Source organism: Anolis carolinensis, chromosome 6 (genome assembly GCF_035594765.1).
Source record: "Anolis carolinensis isolate JA03-04 chromosome 6, rAnoCar3.1.pri, whole genome shotgun sequence".
Taxonomy (NCBI): Eukaryota; Metazoa; Chordata; class Lepidosauria; order Squamata; family Dactyloidae; genus Anolis; species Anolis carolinensis.
The window spans coordinates 65,347,414-65,366,710 of record NC_085846.1 but is presented as its reverse complement, the minus strand read 5'-3'; the positions used below and the strand labels follow the sequence as shown (position 1 = coordinate 65,366,710).

Here is a 19,297-nt window from a genome sequence, read left to right as displayed (position 1 = left end):
GGAAGGGCTGACCGGCTGGTTGAGGATGCAAGCGGCAGAATTTAGTGGGGAAGGATTTGCAAAGCTCATTCATCGCTATGGTAAGTGCCTAGATTTGAATGGCGACTACATGAGATGTGGTATTTGGGTGTGGCTTTCAACTGCATATGGTAAATGTTTTCTCCTATACTTTGTTCATTTTAAATTCCAAAACGTAACCTACTTTGTGGATAACCCTCGTATATCTGTGTAAGATCCAGGGTGGGAAAAAGAACCCTTGTCTGTGGATTTCAATGGCTTCTCTGTGTAGTCTAACATGGTGGTTGTTAGAGTGGTCTAGCATTTCTGTGTTCTCAAATAATGTACTGTGTCCAGGTTGGTTCATCAAGTGCTCTGTTATGGCTGAATTCTCTGGATGAAGTAGTTTGCAGTGCCTTTCCTCTTCCTTGATTTGTGTTTGGGCGCTGCGTTTAGTGCATTTGAGAACACAGAAATGCTGGACTACTCTAAGAACTACCATATCAGACTACACAGAGAAGCCATTGAAATCCACAAGCATGTGGACAATTTCAACAGAAAGGAGGAAACCATGAAAATGAACAAAATCTGGCTACCAGTACAGTAGAACCCCGGTTAACCGAGGCTCTGCATTATCCAAGGGGCCGCCGGGGGCACCCCTCCCCCTCCCTCTCCTTCTCTCCAGCAAAAGGAGCCCTCACCCCTTGGAAGGAGCCCATGAGCACCGCTGCCTAGCAGCGTTCATGGGCTGCTTCCCAAGGGGCGAGGGCTCAGTCCAGGGAAGTAGGCCACGAGCACTCCGGCCTCTCCCTCTCCTTTTGTGAGAAGGAGGTCCTTCATGCGAAAGGAGAGGAAGAGGTGGGGCGCTTCCTCCTCCCTCTCTCTCTCCTCTCGCGAAAAGGAGCTCCTTCTCATGAGAGGAGTGGGAGAGGGAGGAGGAAGCGTCCTGGAAGGGGCCTGCGATTGTGGCCTGCTTCCCTGGGCTGGGGCGCCTATCAAAGGGAGACATTTCTTCCCTTTGGCCGGCACTTGGGCCTTTAAGAGAAGCACGAAGCATGTCGCTAGGCAGCGGCACGCCTTACACTTCCCTGGGTCCAAGCGCCGGCCAAAGGGAGGAAACTTCTCCCTTCGGCCGGCGCTTAGGCCTTTAGGGAAGCGCAAAATGTGTCGCTAGGCAGCGGCACGCCTCGCACTTCCCTGGGTCCAAACGCCTGCCAGAGGGAGAAGTTTCCTCCCTCCGCTAGGTGCCTGGGCTTACAGATCGGGTTATCCGAAAAATCAGTGTATCCGAGATTCAGTCTGCCTGTTTAAATCAGATAACCGGGGTTTTACTGTATTAAAAAACTCTAAAATCAGAACAGTAAATAAAGAACAACACTCTGAAAACAAAGAAATTCTAGACATGAAGCAATTAGGGACAGCTAACACCTCCAAACAAAGGATTCTCCAGACAGGAAGAAGCCAGGCCTGGTGGCCACAGGGCCATCAAATGCTAATCAAGGTGATTAATTACAACATGCACACCTGCCTCCAACAGACAAGAGTTCTTTCTCCCATCCTGGACCTTACACAGATATATAAACCTCCTTTGCTTAGTTTCCAACATACCTCACACTTCTGAGGATGCCTGCCATAGATGTGGGTGAAACTTCAGGAGAGAAAGCTTCTGGAACATGGCCTTACAGCCTGAAAGACTCACAGCAACCCAATGGAAAGACAGTTTTGAAAGCAAAAAATAATGGCTATGCCGTGTCTTTTTAAAGTAGCTGATTTAAAGGCATTGAAATCGTTCAAGATTGTCCATACCTTGGCTTTGTTATTAATCAGAACTGAGACTGATTCTGAATCAGAAGAAGACTAGGATTTGGAAGGACAGCTGTGAAGGAACTAAACAGAATCCTGGAGTGTAAAAATATATTGTTGAGTGCTAAGGTTTGTATGGTCCATGCCATGGTATTTCCTATTTTAACACATGGTTGTGACAGCTTGAGAGTGAAGAAAATTGACTCATTTGAGATATGGTGCTGGAGAACAGTTCTACAAACAGCTAGAAAGAGGAAAAAAGTGGGGGGTTTTTTTTGGGGGGGGGGGATGAGAATTCTATCCCTTTCTATACTGCAAATCTCAGTATCCCATAGGCCGCATCAATGGCAGTTGATTCACAGTACTATAGAAGGCCTCAGGTGCCAGTATTATCTATATTAGAGCAGTTATTATAGATGGAGACTGGAACCAAAGGTTACTACTTTGTTATTCTGTCATTTAATTTGCTAACATTGCTTTCTGTGATTTTGTTTTTTTCTAGGTGACAAACCAATGGAATCCACTGGAACTCTTATGCGATTGAATACCAGATCCAAGCAAAGTAATCATCCATGGCATACGAAATAGTTTGAAACTGTCTATACCTTGGCTTAGTTATTAATCAAAATTAAGATGGATTTTGAATCAGAAGAAGACAAAGACTTGGAAGGGCAGCTGTGAAGGAACTAAATAGAATCCTGAAGTGTAAAATGTATTGTTGAGTGTTAACGTTTGTATGGTCCAGTCCATCATATTTCCTATTTTAACACATAGTTATGACAGCTGGACGGTGAAGAAAATTGAGAACAGTTCTACAGATGGCTAAAAAGGGAAAAAAGGGGAGTGCTGATAATTTTAACTATCCTCAGCAATCCATAGGTTGCGTCAATGGCAGTTCAAGTGGATTCACAGTGTTATAGAAGGTCTTAGGTGGCAGCATTATATATATTAGACTGGAACCAAAGGCTACTATTCAGTCGTTCTGTCATTTAATTTGCTAACATTACTTTTTGCGATTTTGTATTTTTCTAGGTGAAAAACCAATGGAGTCCGCTGGAAGTCTTGTGCGGTTGAATACCAGATCCAAGCAACGTAATCAATCATGGCATGCAAACATTTGTGAAACAAATGGGAAGGAGGTACATATCCTGTCTTGAAAGGTCCCATTAGTTTACTTATTGATTTTGATTTCATCATGTAAAAGTTGGTTGAAGTAATTGAAATTGCCCATTAGGGAAAGTCTTTCTATATTTTCCTTTTATGATATATTCATGGTACTAGGAAATGCACATGGGACTAAAGAAAGCTGAATATAACACTGAACATTTGGGAACATGTGCTGCTGCAAATTTGCTCCTTTGCTCAAGAACTTCACAGTTACAATTGAAATTGTTGAGAAACAGAAGAAGAAGCAATTTTCAAAAAATTATCAAATACAATTTAAACATCTCTCATCTGGAAATCCATAATCCAAAATTTATTTATTTATTTATTTGCGGTATTTATATTCCGCCCTTCTCACCCCGAAGGGGACTCAGGGCGGATCACAATGCACATATACATGGCAAACATTTAATGCTATTAGACTTACAACACACCGTATATACTCGAGTATAAGCCGACCCGAATATAATCCGAGGCACCTAATTTTACTACAAAAAAACTGGGAAAACATTGACTCAAGTATAATCCAAAGGTGATAAATTTCAGAAATAAAAATAGATACCAATAAAATTACATTAATTGAGGCATCAGTAGGTTAAATGTTTTTTGAATATTTACATAAAGCTCAAATTTAAGATAAGGCTGTCCAACTCTGATTAAATCATTATTCTCATCTTCTTCAATGTAAATGTGCTTATGTATCCTTTTAATAATAACAGAGTAAAATAATACATGTAATAATAATAATAATAAATACAGGAAAATAATACATGTAATAATAAATACAGGAAAATAATAAATGCAATAATAATAAGATCAGAGTGAAATAATAAACGTATTAATAATAATAATAAAAATAGAGCAAAATAAATGTAATAGTAGCAACAACAATAGAGAAAAATAATAAATGTAATAATACCAATAATAATAGAGAAAATTAATAAATGTACCATATATTCTCGAGTATAAGCTGACCCAAATATAAGCCAACCAGGACGCTCACTCGAGTATAAGCCGAGAGGGGCTTTTTCAGTCTTAAAAAAAGGGCTGAAAAACTAGGCTTATACTCAAGTATATACAGTATATAGACAGGCACAGAGGCAATTTAACATTTCCCAGCTTCTGGTTTCATGAGGGTATGCTCGATTCCGGCCACAGGGGATCTGCTGCTCCATTGTCTACTTGTGACACCGACTCCTTGATGGAGTACTTCCTCATTGCTTTCTGCACGCTGCTAGAAGTTTTTATGGTGTCGTAAATTAGGTAAATTAGCCTCCCCCGCATAAAGCGGTACCTAAATTTTCTGCTCAACAGGTGCAACTGTCTTTTGAGCTGCATAGGTCAACAGCAAGCTAGGCTATTAATGGTCAGGAGCTTAATCTGATCTGGGCTTCGATCTTGTGACCTCTCGGTCAGTAGTGATTAATTGCAGCTGGCTACTAACCAGCTACGCCATAGTCCGGCCCTGATTGGGAGGTACACAAAAAAATTCCCATATCCTAAACTGTCCACATGTGTGGCAGAGATAGTTACATTATTGCTTTCTAATGGTTCCTTGTACACAAACTTTTTTCCATGCACAAAATTATTAAATATTGTGTATAAAATTATCTATTCACTATACCAGGCATGGGCAAACTTTGGCCTTCCAGGTGCTTTGGACTTCAACTCCCACAATTCCTAACAGCCGGTAGGCTGTTAGGAATTGTGGGAGTTGAAGTCCAAAACACCTGGAGGGCCAAAGTTTGTCCAAGCCTGGGCTATACATATAAAATGTCCATGAAACATAAATGCATGTTGTGTCTAGACTTGCTTTATAAGTCCAAGGTATCTCATTACGTACAGCAACAACACATATTCCAAAATCCAGAACAAAATCTGAAACCGTAAACACTTTGGATCCCAAACCTTATGAATAAGGGGTGCTCAACTTTTCACATCTATCCACATCTACACATAAACCATGGACATTCATTTTCTTTTTTTCACACTTATACACATTCATCGCTTCTTCATACTTGCTCATTTTCACACATACTGTGGTTAAATCTTGTGTGGCATTTGTTAGACTATGATATATTCACATTTACAGCAAGCAATGGGGATTTTGAAGGATAAGGAAATATAATCAATACGGTAATATTATCATGCCCTTGTTTTTTCATTAGTGCCTGATAGCTGTAACCAGTCCAGCAGATGCCATTATTGGAAAATACGTTGTGAAGGTGGACACTGGGGCTAGCATTTATAGCTGTAATGAACATTTCTACCTGTTGTTCAACCCCTGGTGTGAAGGTAATTTCTGATTCAATTTCTGTCACTACCACGGAAACCCACTGGCTGACCCGCTGACTCTTTCAACCTCAGAGGAAGTCATTGACAAACCTTCTCTTTAGGGTTGCCTTAAGTCAGAAATGACTTGAAGGCACACAACAATGTAATAACTATAACATACTACTTCCATTTTAGAGACAGTGCACCTCTCTCTAGTAGTTGCTGGAAGCATGTAGCACTTATGAGCAGCTTGGATGCTTCTCATAAGCATCTGGCCTTTGGTCTGGTTTTATTAGCCTCTCAATTTTTTTGACTTTTCTTGGGGATAATGGAATATAACTGCTCTGCTACATATAGCACAGTATTTGTGAAAGGAAGCACTGTTGGACAAGATACGCATGCAAAAGTAAATTAAGGTAAAAGATAAAGGTTTTCCCCTGACATTAAGTCGTTATCGGGTTGGTGCTCATCTCCACTTTTAGACAAAGAGCCAGCGTTATCTGTAGGCACCTACAAGGTCATGTGGCTGGCATAACTGTTGGGAATTGATGAGCCGTTAAGCTCTAATCATCCCCGCAAATCAAGCTTGTGTTTTACCACCCAACAACCAATTACAATACAATGGACATTAGTGATCTTATCTCACGGGGAGCCTCCCTGGTGCTGTTTTTGTCAGCAAGTGTGGTGAAACAGCAGGCGGTGCAGCAACACTTCCCCCATAGCACGGGAAGCACCACCTGAACTGGGCAGAAGTGTGCTGGCTCCATTAGGGCCAGGCCAGTACAACATGGGAAGGCTCCCATGTTTGGATGAAAATATCCAAGGAGGGAAGCATCCCCGTTGTGTGATGGCAGGCATGGGGCTCCATCCCTGAAGCAGGCTGGAAGCGTTCTAGGATGCTTGATTCGGTCAATGTGATGAGGTCCTAAATGGAAGATATATAGTTGTTGAAAATAATGTGCCATAACAAACAGATTTTATTTCATGTCAGGAGCGATTTAAGAAACTGCAAGTTGCTTCTGGTATGAGAGAATTGGCCGTCTGCAAGGACGTTGCCCAGGGGACGCCCGGATGTTTTGATGTTTTTACCATCCTTCTGGGAGGCTTCTCTCATGTCCCTGCATGGAGCTGGAGCTGACAGAGGGAGCTCATCCGCACTCTCCCCGGGTGGGAGTCGAACCTGGCAGCCTTCAGGTCAGCGACCCAACCTTCAAGTCACGAGGCTTTAACCTCGTTGGGTTGCTGACCTGAAGGTTGCCAGTTCGAACCCAACCCAGGGAGAGCGCAGATGAGCTCCCCCTGTCAGCTCCAGCTCCATGCGGGGACATGAGAGAAGCCTCCCACAAAGATGGTAAAAACATCAAAATCATCCGGGCAGCATCCCCTAGGCAACGTCCTTACAGACAACCAATTTTCTCACTCCAGAAGCGACTCAGGTTGCTCCTGTCACAAAAAAGAGCAACCCAACCTTCAAGTCCTCAGTCCTGCCAGCACAAGGGTTTAATCCACTGTGCCATGGGAGCTCCATAGCAAACAGATGCCTTTTACCACTAGAGGAAGCAGTTCTGCAAAAAAAAAAAAGTAAACACAGTAGAGATAGGATGGGAATTTGCCAATTTCCTAAATGAAAATGGAAGTTCACGTCCCATTTGGAAAATGGTGCAGGAAGAAGAGGGAGAAGAAGAACAACCCACAAAGTTCCTGCATGATTGCCAGGACTTTTTCCCCCCTTTCCTGGCCAAAAACTGCAATTTTAATTGAAAAGTGGTCAGCTTTTCCAGCTGGCACATACCGGGTTCTGTTTTTCTGCAACTTTCCATTCCTTCTTCCTCCTCAGTCCCAAATAGTAATAATATGTGAAAAGATGTTACAGCTATCAAACTGGCTGAGATGCTACATCTGCAGTCTCTATCAAGGATTTCTATGAAACACTTGCAGAGAAAAGTTCTGGAACGGAGGGAGGCACACTTTGAAAGCCTGTGCATATCTGTTAGTTGGTGATGCTGTTTGTTTTTCCTGCAACTCCTCACAAGACCCAATTCTGACAAGAGGGTGTGAAAAGACTTTCCAGTTGAATTAGATCAGATAGCCTGACAGTCACACTTGCATGATCAGCCAAGCATAAGCATGTTACTTTCCATCCAGACTTACTGTCAGTTATATGAAAAAGAAGAAAATAGTAATCACACACTTCTGTGTTTGCTTTAGCGGATTCTGTTTTCCTGCCTGATGATGATGAAAGAACTGAGTATGTGCTCAATGATACTGGCTATATCTATATTGGATCAACAAAAAGTATACGGGGAAGGCCTTGGAATTTTGGACAGGTAAAAAGTACATATTCTCATTTTTGCTCAGACGTAAGCATGCCCAGATATTCAATTGACTTGAATAAATTAGAATGTAAAATAATGTGGTGGCGAGAAGAGACATTATGATTCTATGACCCTTTAACATTTAATTTATTTTTTATTTATTTACAGTATTTATATTCCGCCCTTCTCACCCTGAAGGGGACTCAGGGCGGATCACATTATACCCACATAGGGCAAACATTCAATGCCCATAAACACATCAAACAGAGACCGAGACAGACAGACGCAGAGGCAATTTAACCTTCTTCTGAGGGGATGTTCAATTCTGGCCACAGGGGGGAGCAGCTGCTTCATCATCCACTCTGATGGCACTTCTTCATTCCAAGTTGTAAATTAGCTAAACTTGCCTCCCCACTTTTATAAGTGGGACCTTATTTCCTACTTGATAGATGCAACTATCTTTCGGGTTGCTAAGTCAGCAACGAGCAGGGCTATTTTTTATTTTTAATTGACGGGTGCTCAACCCATCACGGGCTGGCCTCGAACTCATGACCTCATGGTCAGAGTGATTTATTGCAGCAGCTGCTCAACAGCCTGCGCCACAGCCCGGCCCATGCCTTCTAACAACAACAACTACAACAACAACAACAACACACTTCATTTATATTCTGCCCTTCTCTCCAAGGGGACTCAGAGCGGATTACAGCATTTACATACATAGGCAAACATTCAGTGCCTTTACAACCACATGACACATACAAAGAAGGATGAGGTTTCTCCTTTCATTTCTGGCTTCTGGAGGCTGTACTCATCTCTGACTATGCGAGGTGCTTTTCCCTCAATTTTCAAGTCGAGGAGTCTGCATTGCCACCTCCTGGTCATGTGGCTGCAAGATTGCTTGGAGCGTGTTTCTTTTCCTTTTCCCACCAAAGCGGTACCTATTTATCTACTCACATTTGAGTGTTTTCAAACTGCTAAGTTGGCAGGAACTAGGGCTGACAGACGGGAGCTCACCCATCTCATGGATTCAAACTGCCAACCTTCAGTTCAGCAGTTCAGCAGAATAAGGGCTTAACCCATTATGCCAGCGTGGCCCCTGTTGTACACTACTAGGAGAGTGCTACAAACACAATTTCCAAATGCCTTGCTCTGCAGAAACTCTTCTTTGGGGCATATCTTGGCAGAAGCATAGTTTCTTTTTGTGCGGAGAAATTGTGATACAATCAGATATAGCTGGCATGATGTCCATTATGCTTTATGTACTAAGAGTCTCAAACTATTTATTCAAAGGTCATGATCTTGCTATAAAATCCTTTCTGCTGCTATTGGAAGCAAATGTCAAGATTTCTAGGTACTCTGGTTTAGTATTATCTTGACTTTTTAAAAAATCATTTCTTTTTTAAAAACTGGATTATCAGAAAAGTACATTTCAACAGCAGTTTGATGTATTATTTGGAAGGGAGGATTTTTTTCTCTAGCAATGAACAATTGAAAGAGTGATCAAACTTGTCTCCCTATCACAGTTTGAGAAAGACATCCTGGATTGCTGCATGTACCTTCTGGACAAGAGCCAGCTTAAGCCAAATGCTAGAAAAGACCCTGTCATCATCTCCCGGACTATGTCAGCTTTGGTATGTTTTTTTAATACATTCTTGTGAACAGGTTATATCCATATTTCAGGTTTCTTGAAGTTTGATACCACATTAACTGCCATAGGTCATGTTCAGAAATCTTTTTCAATACCCTAATATTGAGCGAAGTGGACCCCATATGGGGGAAAGACTCACAAATTAACATAGTTTCTCAAACTGTGGGTCATGAACTCAGTTGGCATCTCCTAACTGTGTGTAGCTTACCACCTAGTGGCTATTTTAGACAATTACATGAACCTGTTAGCAAGCAACTACATGCAGCAAATGCTTCAACTGCTACTTGAGGCTTCCAACCAAGCATGTCAGCATGGTATGTAAAATGCTGAGAATGCTCTACATCCTGCAGTATCAAATTTTCAACCAAGATTTAATTCTTTATGTAAAAATAAACACATCCATCTCATCAGTATACAAAGTAGTCGTGTGCCCGGTAACCGTTTCAGCCGTTTAATTTGTGTTGTAATACTGTTTGTTTCATTTGGATGGCATGATATGGTACACCCCCCTCTGATTCAAAAATAATAGTGAAATGAAAGGAAAGTGGAAATGGTAAATGTTTGGTTGCCTCATTTTTGGCACTCAGCTGTAGGCCCCAGCAGGCATAGGCGCTTTGGGCCTGCATGCCACACACACTCTTTCCAATGAGATTGTGTGTGTGGTGTGCAGGTGGAAAGTGCCCATGCCTGCCAGCAGGCCTGTAGCGAGGGGGGGGGGGGGGGGTTTAGGGGTTCAAACCCCCTCCCCCGAAATTTTTCAGGTTATAAAAAAAACCTGGTTTACTCATGAATTTTAACTGGTTAACCAAATCCCCATGCTAAGTCTATGAGACACAAAACATTAAGAGTCCCTCCAGGCACTATTTCAAGCAGATATTGACAGGTTTGTAGCGGGGAGGGGTGTGTGCTAGGGGTTAAACCTCCCCCCCCCCCGAAATTTTCAAAACCCCTCCTGAAATTTTTTTCTGGCTACGGCCCTGCCTGCCAGTGTATTTCTGGGCCTACACGGCTGCGGAGCAAGGCCACCAGCAAACACGATGGAGGAAAATCCTCAGCAAGCCAGCAAAAGCGTCACGACCCAGCCCTGCACCAAAGATCCCACCGTGGGTCCACCATCTCTGATGAAGAGACCTCAGCAGTGGTGCAAGTGGGGGTGTCTTCAGCCCCAGCCCTTTGACTCCCCAGATGAAAGTGTGGCAAACCCTGATAAAAGGGAAGGGAAGCCTGAGAAGCCCACCTATTGCCACCAATGGGATGAAAATGTTTGTATTTTCAGATGTGGAATGAAAAGACTCATTCGGAAAGATGCCCATTTTTGGGAGAGGCATTCAAAACCTAAAATGGGGCCTTACAAATGAAACAAACAGAAACAGATAGTGATTCTATACAAATGCACAAGACTAATATAAAGTTGCTTTCATTTTCATAAATGATAAATGTATATTTATGTCAAATTAACAATTCTTAATTACTTTAAATCAATTTCTTTGATTTATTATCAATAAATGATTGATTTGCATACCTGTTTTATATATCTATACAGTAGAGTCTCACATATCCAGCACTCACTTATCCAACGTTCTGGATTATCCAACGCATTTTTGTACTCAATGTTTTCAAAACATCGTGATATTTTGGTGCTAAATTCGTAAATACAGTAGAGTCTCACTTATCCAACACTCACTTATCCAACGTTCTGAATTATCCAACGCATTTTTGTAGTCAATGTTTTCAATACATCGTGATATTTTGGTACTAAATTTGTAAATACAGTAATTACTACATAGCATTACTGCGTATTGAACTAGTTTTTCTGTCAAATTTGTTGTATAACATGATGTTTTGGTGCTTAATTTGTAAAATCATAACCTAATTTGATGTTTAATAGGCTTTCCCTTAATCCCTCCTTATTATCCAACATATTCACTTATCCAACATTTTGCCAGCCCGTTTATGTTGGATAAGTGAGACTCTACTGTATATACCCAGGGTTGACTAAAAATGTCTCTGTGTAAAAAGTTAAAGAAGCCCTGGTCTAGAACAGGGAACACTATTTTTCTCCTGCATGATTTTTAGCATCTTTGCCTGATGAAGAAAGCTTGCTTAATGTATTCTATGCTTTGAAGTTGGCCCAAAAAAGGGATGAACAAAATACCAAAAAGGCTGTTATATGGCTTTTGTCCTTGCCAGGTTTCTCATGTTGCTCCATTTCTGGTTAAAGTCATGAAAGTCTCCACAAGAAATAATTAATCTTCTAAATAGATTGCAGTCCTTAGGGCAGTGGTTCTCAACCTTTGGGTCCCCAGGTATTTTGGCCTACAACTCCCAGAAATCCTAACAGCTGGTAAACTGGCTGAAATTTCTGGGAGTTTTAGGCCAAAACACCTGGGCACCCACAGGCTGAGAACCACTGCCTTAGGGAGAAAAGGAGAGAGAGTGAGAGAATAAGAAAGAGAAGAAGATTAGCTCTAAGTTTCGTTCATACATTGTCCATATTGTTAGGTGGGAAGGATATATGTTGTGAGTGTATCCAATGAATCAGTAAAAGCTAACCATGAATGTGGACTAATCTATGAGATCAGCTTGAAAGATTCAGAATTATAATTTCCCCAAACACATGCATCACTCTGTTTATTTGAATAATACAAGTTTCCACCTCTGACCATTGAGTGTCCAACATGTCTTCCATGGATTATTTATCCATCAGTTGTTAAATCTCACAGTGAGTCAGCTTTCAAAGAATGTTGGCAAAATGGAAAGGGTATAAGAGTTAAGTCAGGAGTTTGTGTTCTCTTTGACTGTTCCATAGGTTAATTCTCAGGACGATCGTGGAGTGCTCTATGCAAGCTGGTCAGGAAAATATACAAGTGGTACTTCTCCTCTGGCCTGGACAGGAAGTGTGCCAATTTTGCAACAGTATTACAAAACCCAAAAAAGTGTCCTGTTTGGCCAGTGCTGGGTTTTCTCTGGAGTCCTTACCACAGGTAAGATATACATCTTAAGGGTAGTCTCTCTATGCTATATTTTCCCCCAAATGTTTTAATGGAAAATAATAAATGAAACTTTATTGACCAGAAGCATCATACTTTGGAATATCAAGTGTTGGGAAATATGACTGGAAAAATATTAATGTAGTTTGCCCAAACAAACATGGTTGATCATTCTTGGAAAACAGGATGGTTGGACTAAATTGATTCCTGGTTTGATCTTGCCGGGTTCAACTTATTTTTCATGATCTTCTACAATCCAGGTCTTTCCAACATTTAACTTCTGTGAGCACTGCAACCAGTTTCACAGGTTCAACTGGGAAGGGAGCCCAATCTCTTAGAAATCTGCCTGATATAATCATTAATGAGCTATAACGGGGAACTGATGTTGCAGAACCAAGATGCAAACAACTATAATTTAGAGTTGATGCCTTTATGTATCTGTATTTCAGTTATGCGTTGTTTGGGGATTCCAGCCAGAAGTGTGACCAATTTCGCATCAGCACACGATACAGAAGAAAATCTAAAAGTTGATGTCTTCTTGAATGAAAAGGGAGAAAAATTGAACAATCTAACAAAAGACTCTGTTTGGTAACCAGATTATAACTCACTGATCATTTTGATACCATTGATCATTTATTGAAATTTTCAGTTGTAGGAAAAATTAGAAGCTGAGAGTCATATGCTTCCAAAATGCATTTTGGTTCAACCGTTTTAAGCATTCTAGAATTCTCACAGTTTCTCAGTTGATTCCTTTCTTAATTTAGTTGCTTGAGCTTCCTGAAAGCATTCCTTCAAAGGTCAGGAAGCCCTCTGGTGTTCTTTCAAAAATAGTGCAAGAGAGTGAAACTGGGGAAGAAACTTACATCTCTTTCATCTTATATAGTTATTAGGCTTGCTCAAATAATTCGTTTTCCCCGTTTACCGTTATTGATTCGTTATTTTCGATTGTTTTGAAGCAATATCGAACCTTGGTTGTCCACACGTCTGGATATCGCAGTTTCGAATCGCGAGAGGCCGTTTTTTCTAATTTCTTCGTTTTTTTGTTAAGAAAAAAAAGCTTTTGCAAAGCACCCAAACTCCTTTCCTTTTGCCCCTCAGCCAATGGGAGGCTCAGCCAATGGGAGGGGGCGAGGGGGAAGGAGGCCGAGGAGGAGGAGGAAGACGGAGGGGGGAAATGGCCGCCGCCGCCGCCGCCTCGCCTCAGCTCAGTGCATTAATTAATTGGGCCTTAATGAGCCCCCTTCCAAGCCAAACCCACCAGAGAAACACCCTCAATGCAAACCTTGCAACGTCCTTCTCTCCTTCTTGGACACAAAGGCAAAGGGAGGAGGCACTTCGGGTTCCCAAGCGACCTGAAAAGAGCCATAGAGAAAGGGAGAGCCAGTGCGCATGCTCCACCCTCCAAGGCACACAAGGGGGGAGTTCGCATGGGAGCCGGAAGTGTTGGGGCCTCCGTCCCTCCCTTGCTTTTCCTCTTTGGTCTCCCTATCTTGAACACAGAACACGCATGAAAAAAAACACACCATAATTTCACAATATATAGTTTAAATAACAAAAGGAAGAGGAAGGAAGAGGCCCGGGATGCGAGGGGGTGTGGGCCAGGCCCGTCCTCGGCTGCTCCCGGGGAGGGAGGGAGGGAGGACTACGACTCCCAGGGGCCCAGATTCGCACCCTCCCTCCCCCCAATACAGGTCTCCAGTCCATACCACGCTACATGAACTTGAATGGATACTGTGGTTGTGTTGTCGAAAGCTTTCATGGCCGGGATCACACTGTTGTGGTATGTATTCCGGGCTCTATGGCCATGTGCCAGAAGCATTCTCTCCTGACGTTTCACCCACATCTGTAGCAGACATAGAGGTTTTGACGTCTGTGCGAAGCTAGGCAAGTGGGGTTTATATATCTGTGGAAGGTCCAGGGTGGGAGAAAGAACTCTTGTCTGTGGGAGGCAAGTGTGAATGTTGCAATTGGTCACCTTGATTAGCATTGAATAGCCTTGCAGCTTCAAAGCCTGGCTGCTTCCTACCTGGGGGAATCCTTTGTTGGGAGGTATTAGCTGGCCCTGATTGTTTCCTGTCTGGAATTCCCATTTTCTGGGTGTTTCTGGGAAGGTAATGGCACTCCATGTAGTCATGCCGGCCACATGACCTTGGAGGTGTCTATGGACAACACTGGCTCTTGGGCTTAGAAATGGAGATGAGCACCAACCCCCAGAGTCAGACATGACTGAACTTAACGTCAAGGGATACCTTTACCTTTACCTACACACACACACACACACACACACACACACACACACACACACACACAAGCAGGGACTATATATATATATATACACACAATATATATCACACACACACCAATTTAACAAAGTTTCAGCCACAAAAACAAAGTTTCTGAAGTAGAACAATGACTTTCACAGTAAAGACAACCCAATTTAACAGGAAATAAGACTTTCAAACCAGGAACAGATTACTGCAATTATTAAAAAAAGGTTTATTATAAAAGCTATGAAAATTTGCCAAAAATCAGAGGATAAGGGAAACGTTCCACATTTTGGTGAGCTATCAGTGTTAAATGTGTTCTACCACTGTACCAAGTTTGAAGAAGATCACTCAAAAAATGAGGGCGGGAGAGCCCCCTAAGTCCCCCCCCCCTTCGGGCTGTTTTTGGGCCACCGTGCATGCGCGTCCGCCATTAACGAATTAATTTAGAAAATAACTAATTTTCGTTAATTTCGAAAAATTTTGGGGGCCAAATTCGTTATTAGCAACAAAAACGAAAAACTGCCCCCTCTAGTTTTGAAACGAGTTTAGAATCAAATTTTTCATGGATCGATCAAGCCTAATAGTTATAGCATTTGAATACCATTTTAGCTACCATCTTTTGGAAACCCAGGGTTAGTTGTTTGGTAAGGCATTGTGAAGAATTAATAATGACTAAAGCTCTTTCAGGCAGGGGGGAATCTTTTTTATCCCACCGCTGCCACCAATTTGTGGAGAATTTATAACGACTGACACCAAATTGTGACAATGCAACCACCAAAGATGCAGGGATAAGACCTTTTACTTTCTTCTTCTTCTTCTTCTTCTTCTTCTTCTTCTTCTTCTTCTTCTTCTTCTTCTTTACTTAAGATGGTAGTGTAACTTGGTTTAGAATATAGGCAACTGAGGTTGGGAGATTGAAAGAACAATAACAAGTTTGTTCAGGCACAGAGCTCAGTGGTTTCAATGTAGTTTCTCACTTAGAGTTACACTTTCTTCAACAGTTGCAATAATAACATATGATGAATCCACTTTCAAAATACTTTCTCCTTTCCTTGAGCAGTTTAAACCTTTTCCTATTCCTTCAACTGATGCTATTAACTGAACACTTCTGATCTAACTGGAATTGCTTCCTTTTATCACTCAGATTCTACCAATAACCCCAAACAAGTCACTTGACTTGATTAATATGACACAACTAGATATCTGAGCTTCCCTGGTTTCCCTAACTTGGAACCAGTCTCTTCTCTGTGATTCCCCCGATCACAGACTGACTTTTGAACTTCCCTGTGATTCCCCCGATCACAGACTCAGATTTGAACTTCCCTGTGATTCCTCCGATCACAGACTGAACTCTTTTTAAAACCTTCCCTCTTTTTTCATCCAGCTAGCTCCGCCCCTTTCTTGCTAGCTTCGAAATAGTTAAATTTCTACAGAAGAAGCTATGTTTCTATGGCAACCAGCCTCAGAACGCTACGTTGGCTACTCCCTTCATGTAATAACTATAATACTTACCCTTTTAAAACACAAACACACAATCAAACATAACATCTATAAACCAAAATTCATACTTCATTACAAGCATTAACACTCTCTGTCAAATAATTCCAAATATATCTCAAAACTAGAAGTCTCAGGATTTTGCAGCAATGGCAGTTAAAGTTGTATCAAAGTTGTTCTTGTAAAAAGGTAAATAGTAGGCATGTGCAAATGACCCATAAAAATCGGAAGAATTTGGAAGTTTTATTAAGTTGAAAGTTGAAGCATTAGCATGGCCCACTCCAAAAATGTAAGAATCGTATATGACCCCCAAAACCTTTTTGTTAGTGTTTTGTAAAGCTCAGAAGGCTGCCAGTCAGTTTCATTTAGTGCAAGGCAACAAAAGCAAAATACTACTAGTGAAAGGAAGCATAAAAAGTTAAAGCTACCATACCTGTCCTCCTTTGCCATTTCTCTCCCTGTGTTTAATGGCTTCTCCATTGAAGACTTCATGATGGCTTGCTTCTCGCTTGCAGACAGGGAGAATTGCATTTTGGGAATACACAGAACTTGGGATATGTAGTTTGGGAAGGGGAGCAGCCCTATGTCAAATAATTCAAAAGGTTCTGCTTTAACCTACATTTCCCAGTATGCCTCAGAATGAGAATGCACCAATCAGGACAGGAGAGAGAAAATTGTTTCTCCCCCTAAACAGTTCATTTTTCTGAAAACTTAAAAAAAAATCCCTAAAATTAGTAGATGTATTAGTATTTCTAAAAGTTGGGGGGAATGATCCCCTGTTATCTTGTGTCATTGGATAGAAAATTCAAGGAGCTAGTTCTTGTAGTTTTTTAAAAATGTTGATTTAATTTTTTTTAAAAAAATTGCCAAAAATCCATAGATAAGTGAAACATTCTGAAATTTGGTGGACTAACAGTGGTAAATGTGTTCTACCACCGTAGCAAGTTTCATCAGGATAGCTCAAAAATGAGGGAGAGAGGAGCCCCTGAAGTATCCTCCCTGCCAGTGATGTTTTCCCTATTGCGCAATTGCAGTTGACATTAATGAAATACTTATGAAGATCTGTAAGTTTTGTTAAGTTACAAAATTTTTACCCGAATTTTTTTTGGAAAAAAACATCAGAAACAAAGCGCCTTACTTTTGAACACAGTTTAGAACCATTCTTTATGGATCGCACATGCCTAGTAAATAGAGTTGCTCTTCCCTGGTACTTGAAACATTTTATTCTCCAAACCTCATACAACCGTACTCAACAGATATACCTCATATACCTGCCATTATTATCTCTCTTTGGTGCCATGAGTACAGGTATCAGGTTGAAATCCTCCATGGTCAAGCACAGTAAAAGAATTCTGTGTACAGGACTCCACCATAGCTTGACTCTCACCACTTCGGGTCTCATCTATACTGACATATAAAATCCAGATTCTCTAGGTTGCTGTGAGTATTTCGAGCTGTACGGTCATGTTTCAGAAGATTTCTCTCCTGACATTTCGCCCACATCTGTGGCAGATATCCTCAGAGGTTGTGAGGTATAGATTACCTGCTTTGCAGTGAATTATATGGCAGTGTAGAATCATATATATAAACCAGTTCAAAGCAGATAATGTCGATTATCTGCTTTGATAATCTGGACTATATGGCAATGTAGATCCAGGATCTGTTTACCCCGCTCCTCCGACTGCCCTGCCCATTCCATTGCTAGTGGAGAATGGAAGGCGTAGAAGAGAATCTGGCTGTAATCCCATAGACTAATATAGACAATGGAGTTGAGTCCAAAGTGGGCTTTGCTAAGGGTAGATTCACAGATTGGTAAAGTTGAAAGAAACCACAAGAGTGATCCAATTTAACCTCCTGCCAGGCTGAAGTATAAAATCAAAGCACTTCCAACCAATCCCCATCTGATTAAGAAACCTAAGAGAAGGAGATTTCACCATACTCTATGGCAGCTTATTCCACTGTCGAACAGCTCTTAAAATATCTTATGCCTTTGCATGTCACTAAGAGGATGCCAGTCTCACATTGATTACAATGTTATGTTCCTCCTGTTTCTCCTCTGTTCTCTAAAACCTCTGATGCAGATTCCACTGAAAGCACCGTGAAAGCCACTTACCTCTTTCAAACCTGCTTAGGAAAGTACAGACATGGCATGTGGGAGGTTCCAGTTTCAATCTGAGACATCTCTGACAAGTAATTTAGATAGCAGGACAGGAATCTACCCCTACCCAAGACATTAGAGAGATGAATTACTTCTCATCTTTCTTCAACCTGGAGGACACTTGGTTGAAGAAACAACAGCCTGATGAAATTTATTCATATGACAATTGATGCAACTTCTTCCACTCTCTGGTGTTTTCATTAAACTTTGCTAAGTCCTTACTTTTCCCACCTTTTCAGAGATTTTAGGACTTCAGTTTCCATCCACCCCTATCTGGCACAACCCATAGTGAGGTATCATAGGAGTCACCGTTGTCCAAAAGTATTTGGAGGGTCACAATGACCACACCTCTGAACACAAAGTAGATTGATTTAACATATGAAGCTACAGTTATTAGGTTTTTCTATTTTCACCACCGAACCTTATCTGTCCATAGGAACTTCCACGTGTGGAATGATGTTTGGATGAAAAGGCCAGATCTGCCAAAGGGCTTTGATGGCTGGCAGGCAATTGATGCCACACCTCAGGAAGTGAGCCAAGGTAGGACTTGATCACAAGCAAGTCAAAGTTTACATTTTAGTTTAAAAACTGGTTAAATGGAAATCTTCATTATATCCACTATTTTAAATAATGGGTTGTTTGGTATTCCGTGCAACTCCCAACAGCTGCTTCAAGCCCATAGAGTCCCCACTTTTGGTGCTAAAGTGAACTAACAGCTTCCTGGCAAGGTCTTAGGCCATGGGTCCCCAAACTATGGCCCGGGGGCCGGATGCGGCCCTCCAAGGTCATTGACCTGGCCCCTGTCCTAAACTTTAGATTTAGAGTTGACCTAATTCTACCTGGTCTCTGGAGGTCTCTTTGCTTACCTGTGGTCTTATGAGACCATCTAGATGGCCTTTGAAGGTCCCTTTCCTTACTTATGGGTTTATGAGATCATCTAGATTGCCTTTGAGGGTCCCTTTCCTTACCCATGGTCTTATGAAACCAACTAGATGGTCTTTGAGGGTCCCTTTCCTTATCTATGGTCTTCTGGTGGTCTTATGAGATCATCTAGATTGCCTTTGAGGGTCCTTTTCCTTACCTATGGTCTTATGAGACCATCTAGATGGTCTTTGAAGGTCTCTTTGCTTAGCTACGGCCTTATGAGACCATTTAGATGGCTTTTGGAGGTCACTTTCCTTACC

The 19,297-nt window shown here is 41.6% G+C and overlaps 1 protein-coding gene across 3 annotated transcripts in view; it reads left to right on the top strand.

The window, feature by feature from the left end:
* The window catches only part of LOC100568257 (protein-glutamine gamma-glutamyltransferase 4), a 69,157-nt gene that overhangs the window by 40,319 nt on the left and 9,541 nt on the right, over positions 1-19,297 (top strand). For 2 of the 3 annotated variants that reach the window (XM_062957998.1, XM_062957999.1), the window contains 8 exons: positions 2,303-2,362; positions 2,833-2,939; positions 5,133-5,259; positions 7,447-7,565; positions 9,077-9,184; positions 12,011-12,185; positions 12,641-12,779; positions 18,550-18,653. In XM_062957998.1, the coding sequence (XP_062814068.1) occupies positions 2,303-2,362; positions 2,833-2,939; positions 5,133-5,259; positions 7,447-7,565; positions 9,077-9,184; positions 12,011-12,185; positions 12,641-12,779; positions 18,550-18,653 (939 nt within the window). Of the gene's footprint in view, positions 1-1,145; positions 1,499-2,302; positions 2,363-2,832; positions 2,940-5,132; positions 5,260-7,446; positions 7,566-9,076; positions 9,185-12,010; positions 12,186-12,640; positions 12,780-18,549; positions 18,654-19,297 lie in introns of those variants that run through there. The other variant, XM_062958000.1, reaches the window with a different exon arrangement.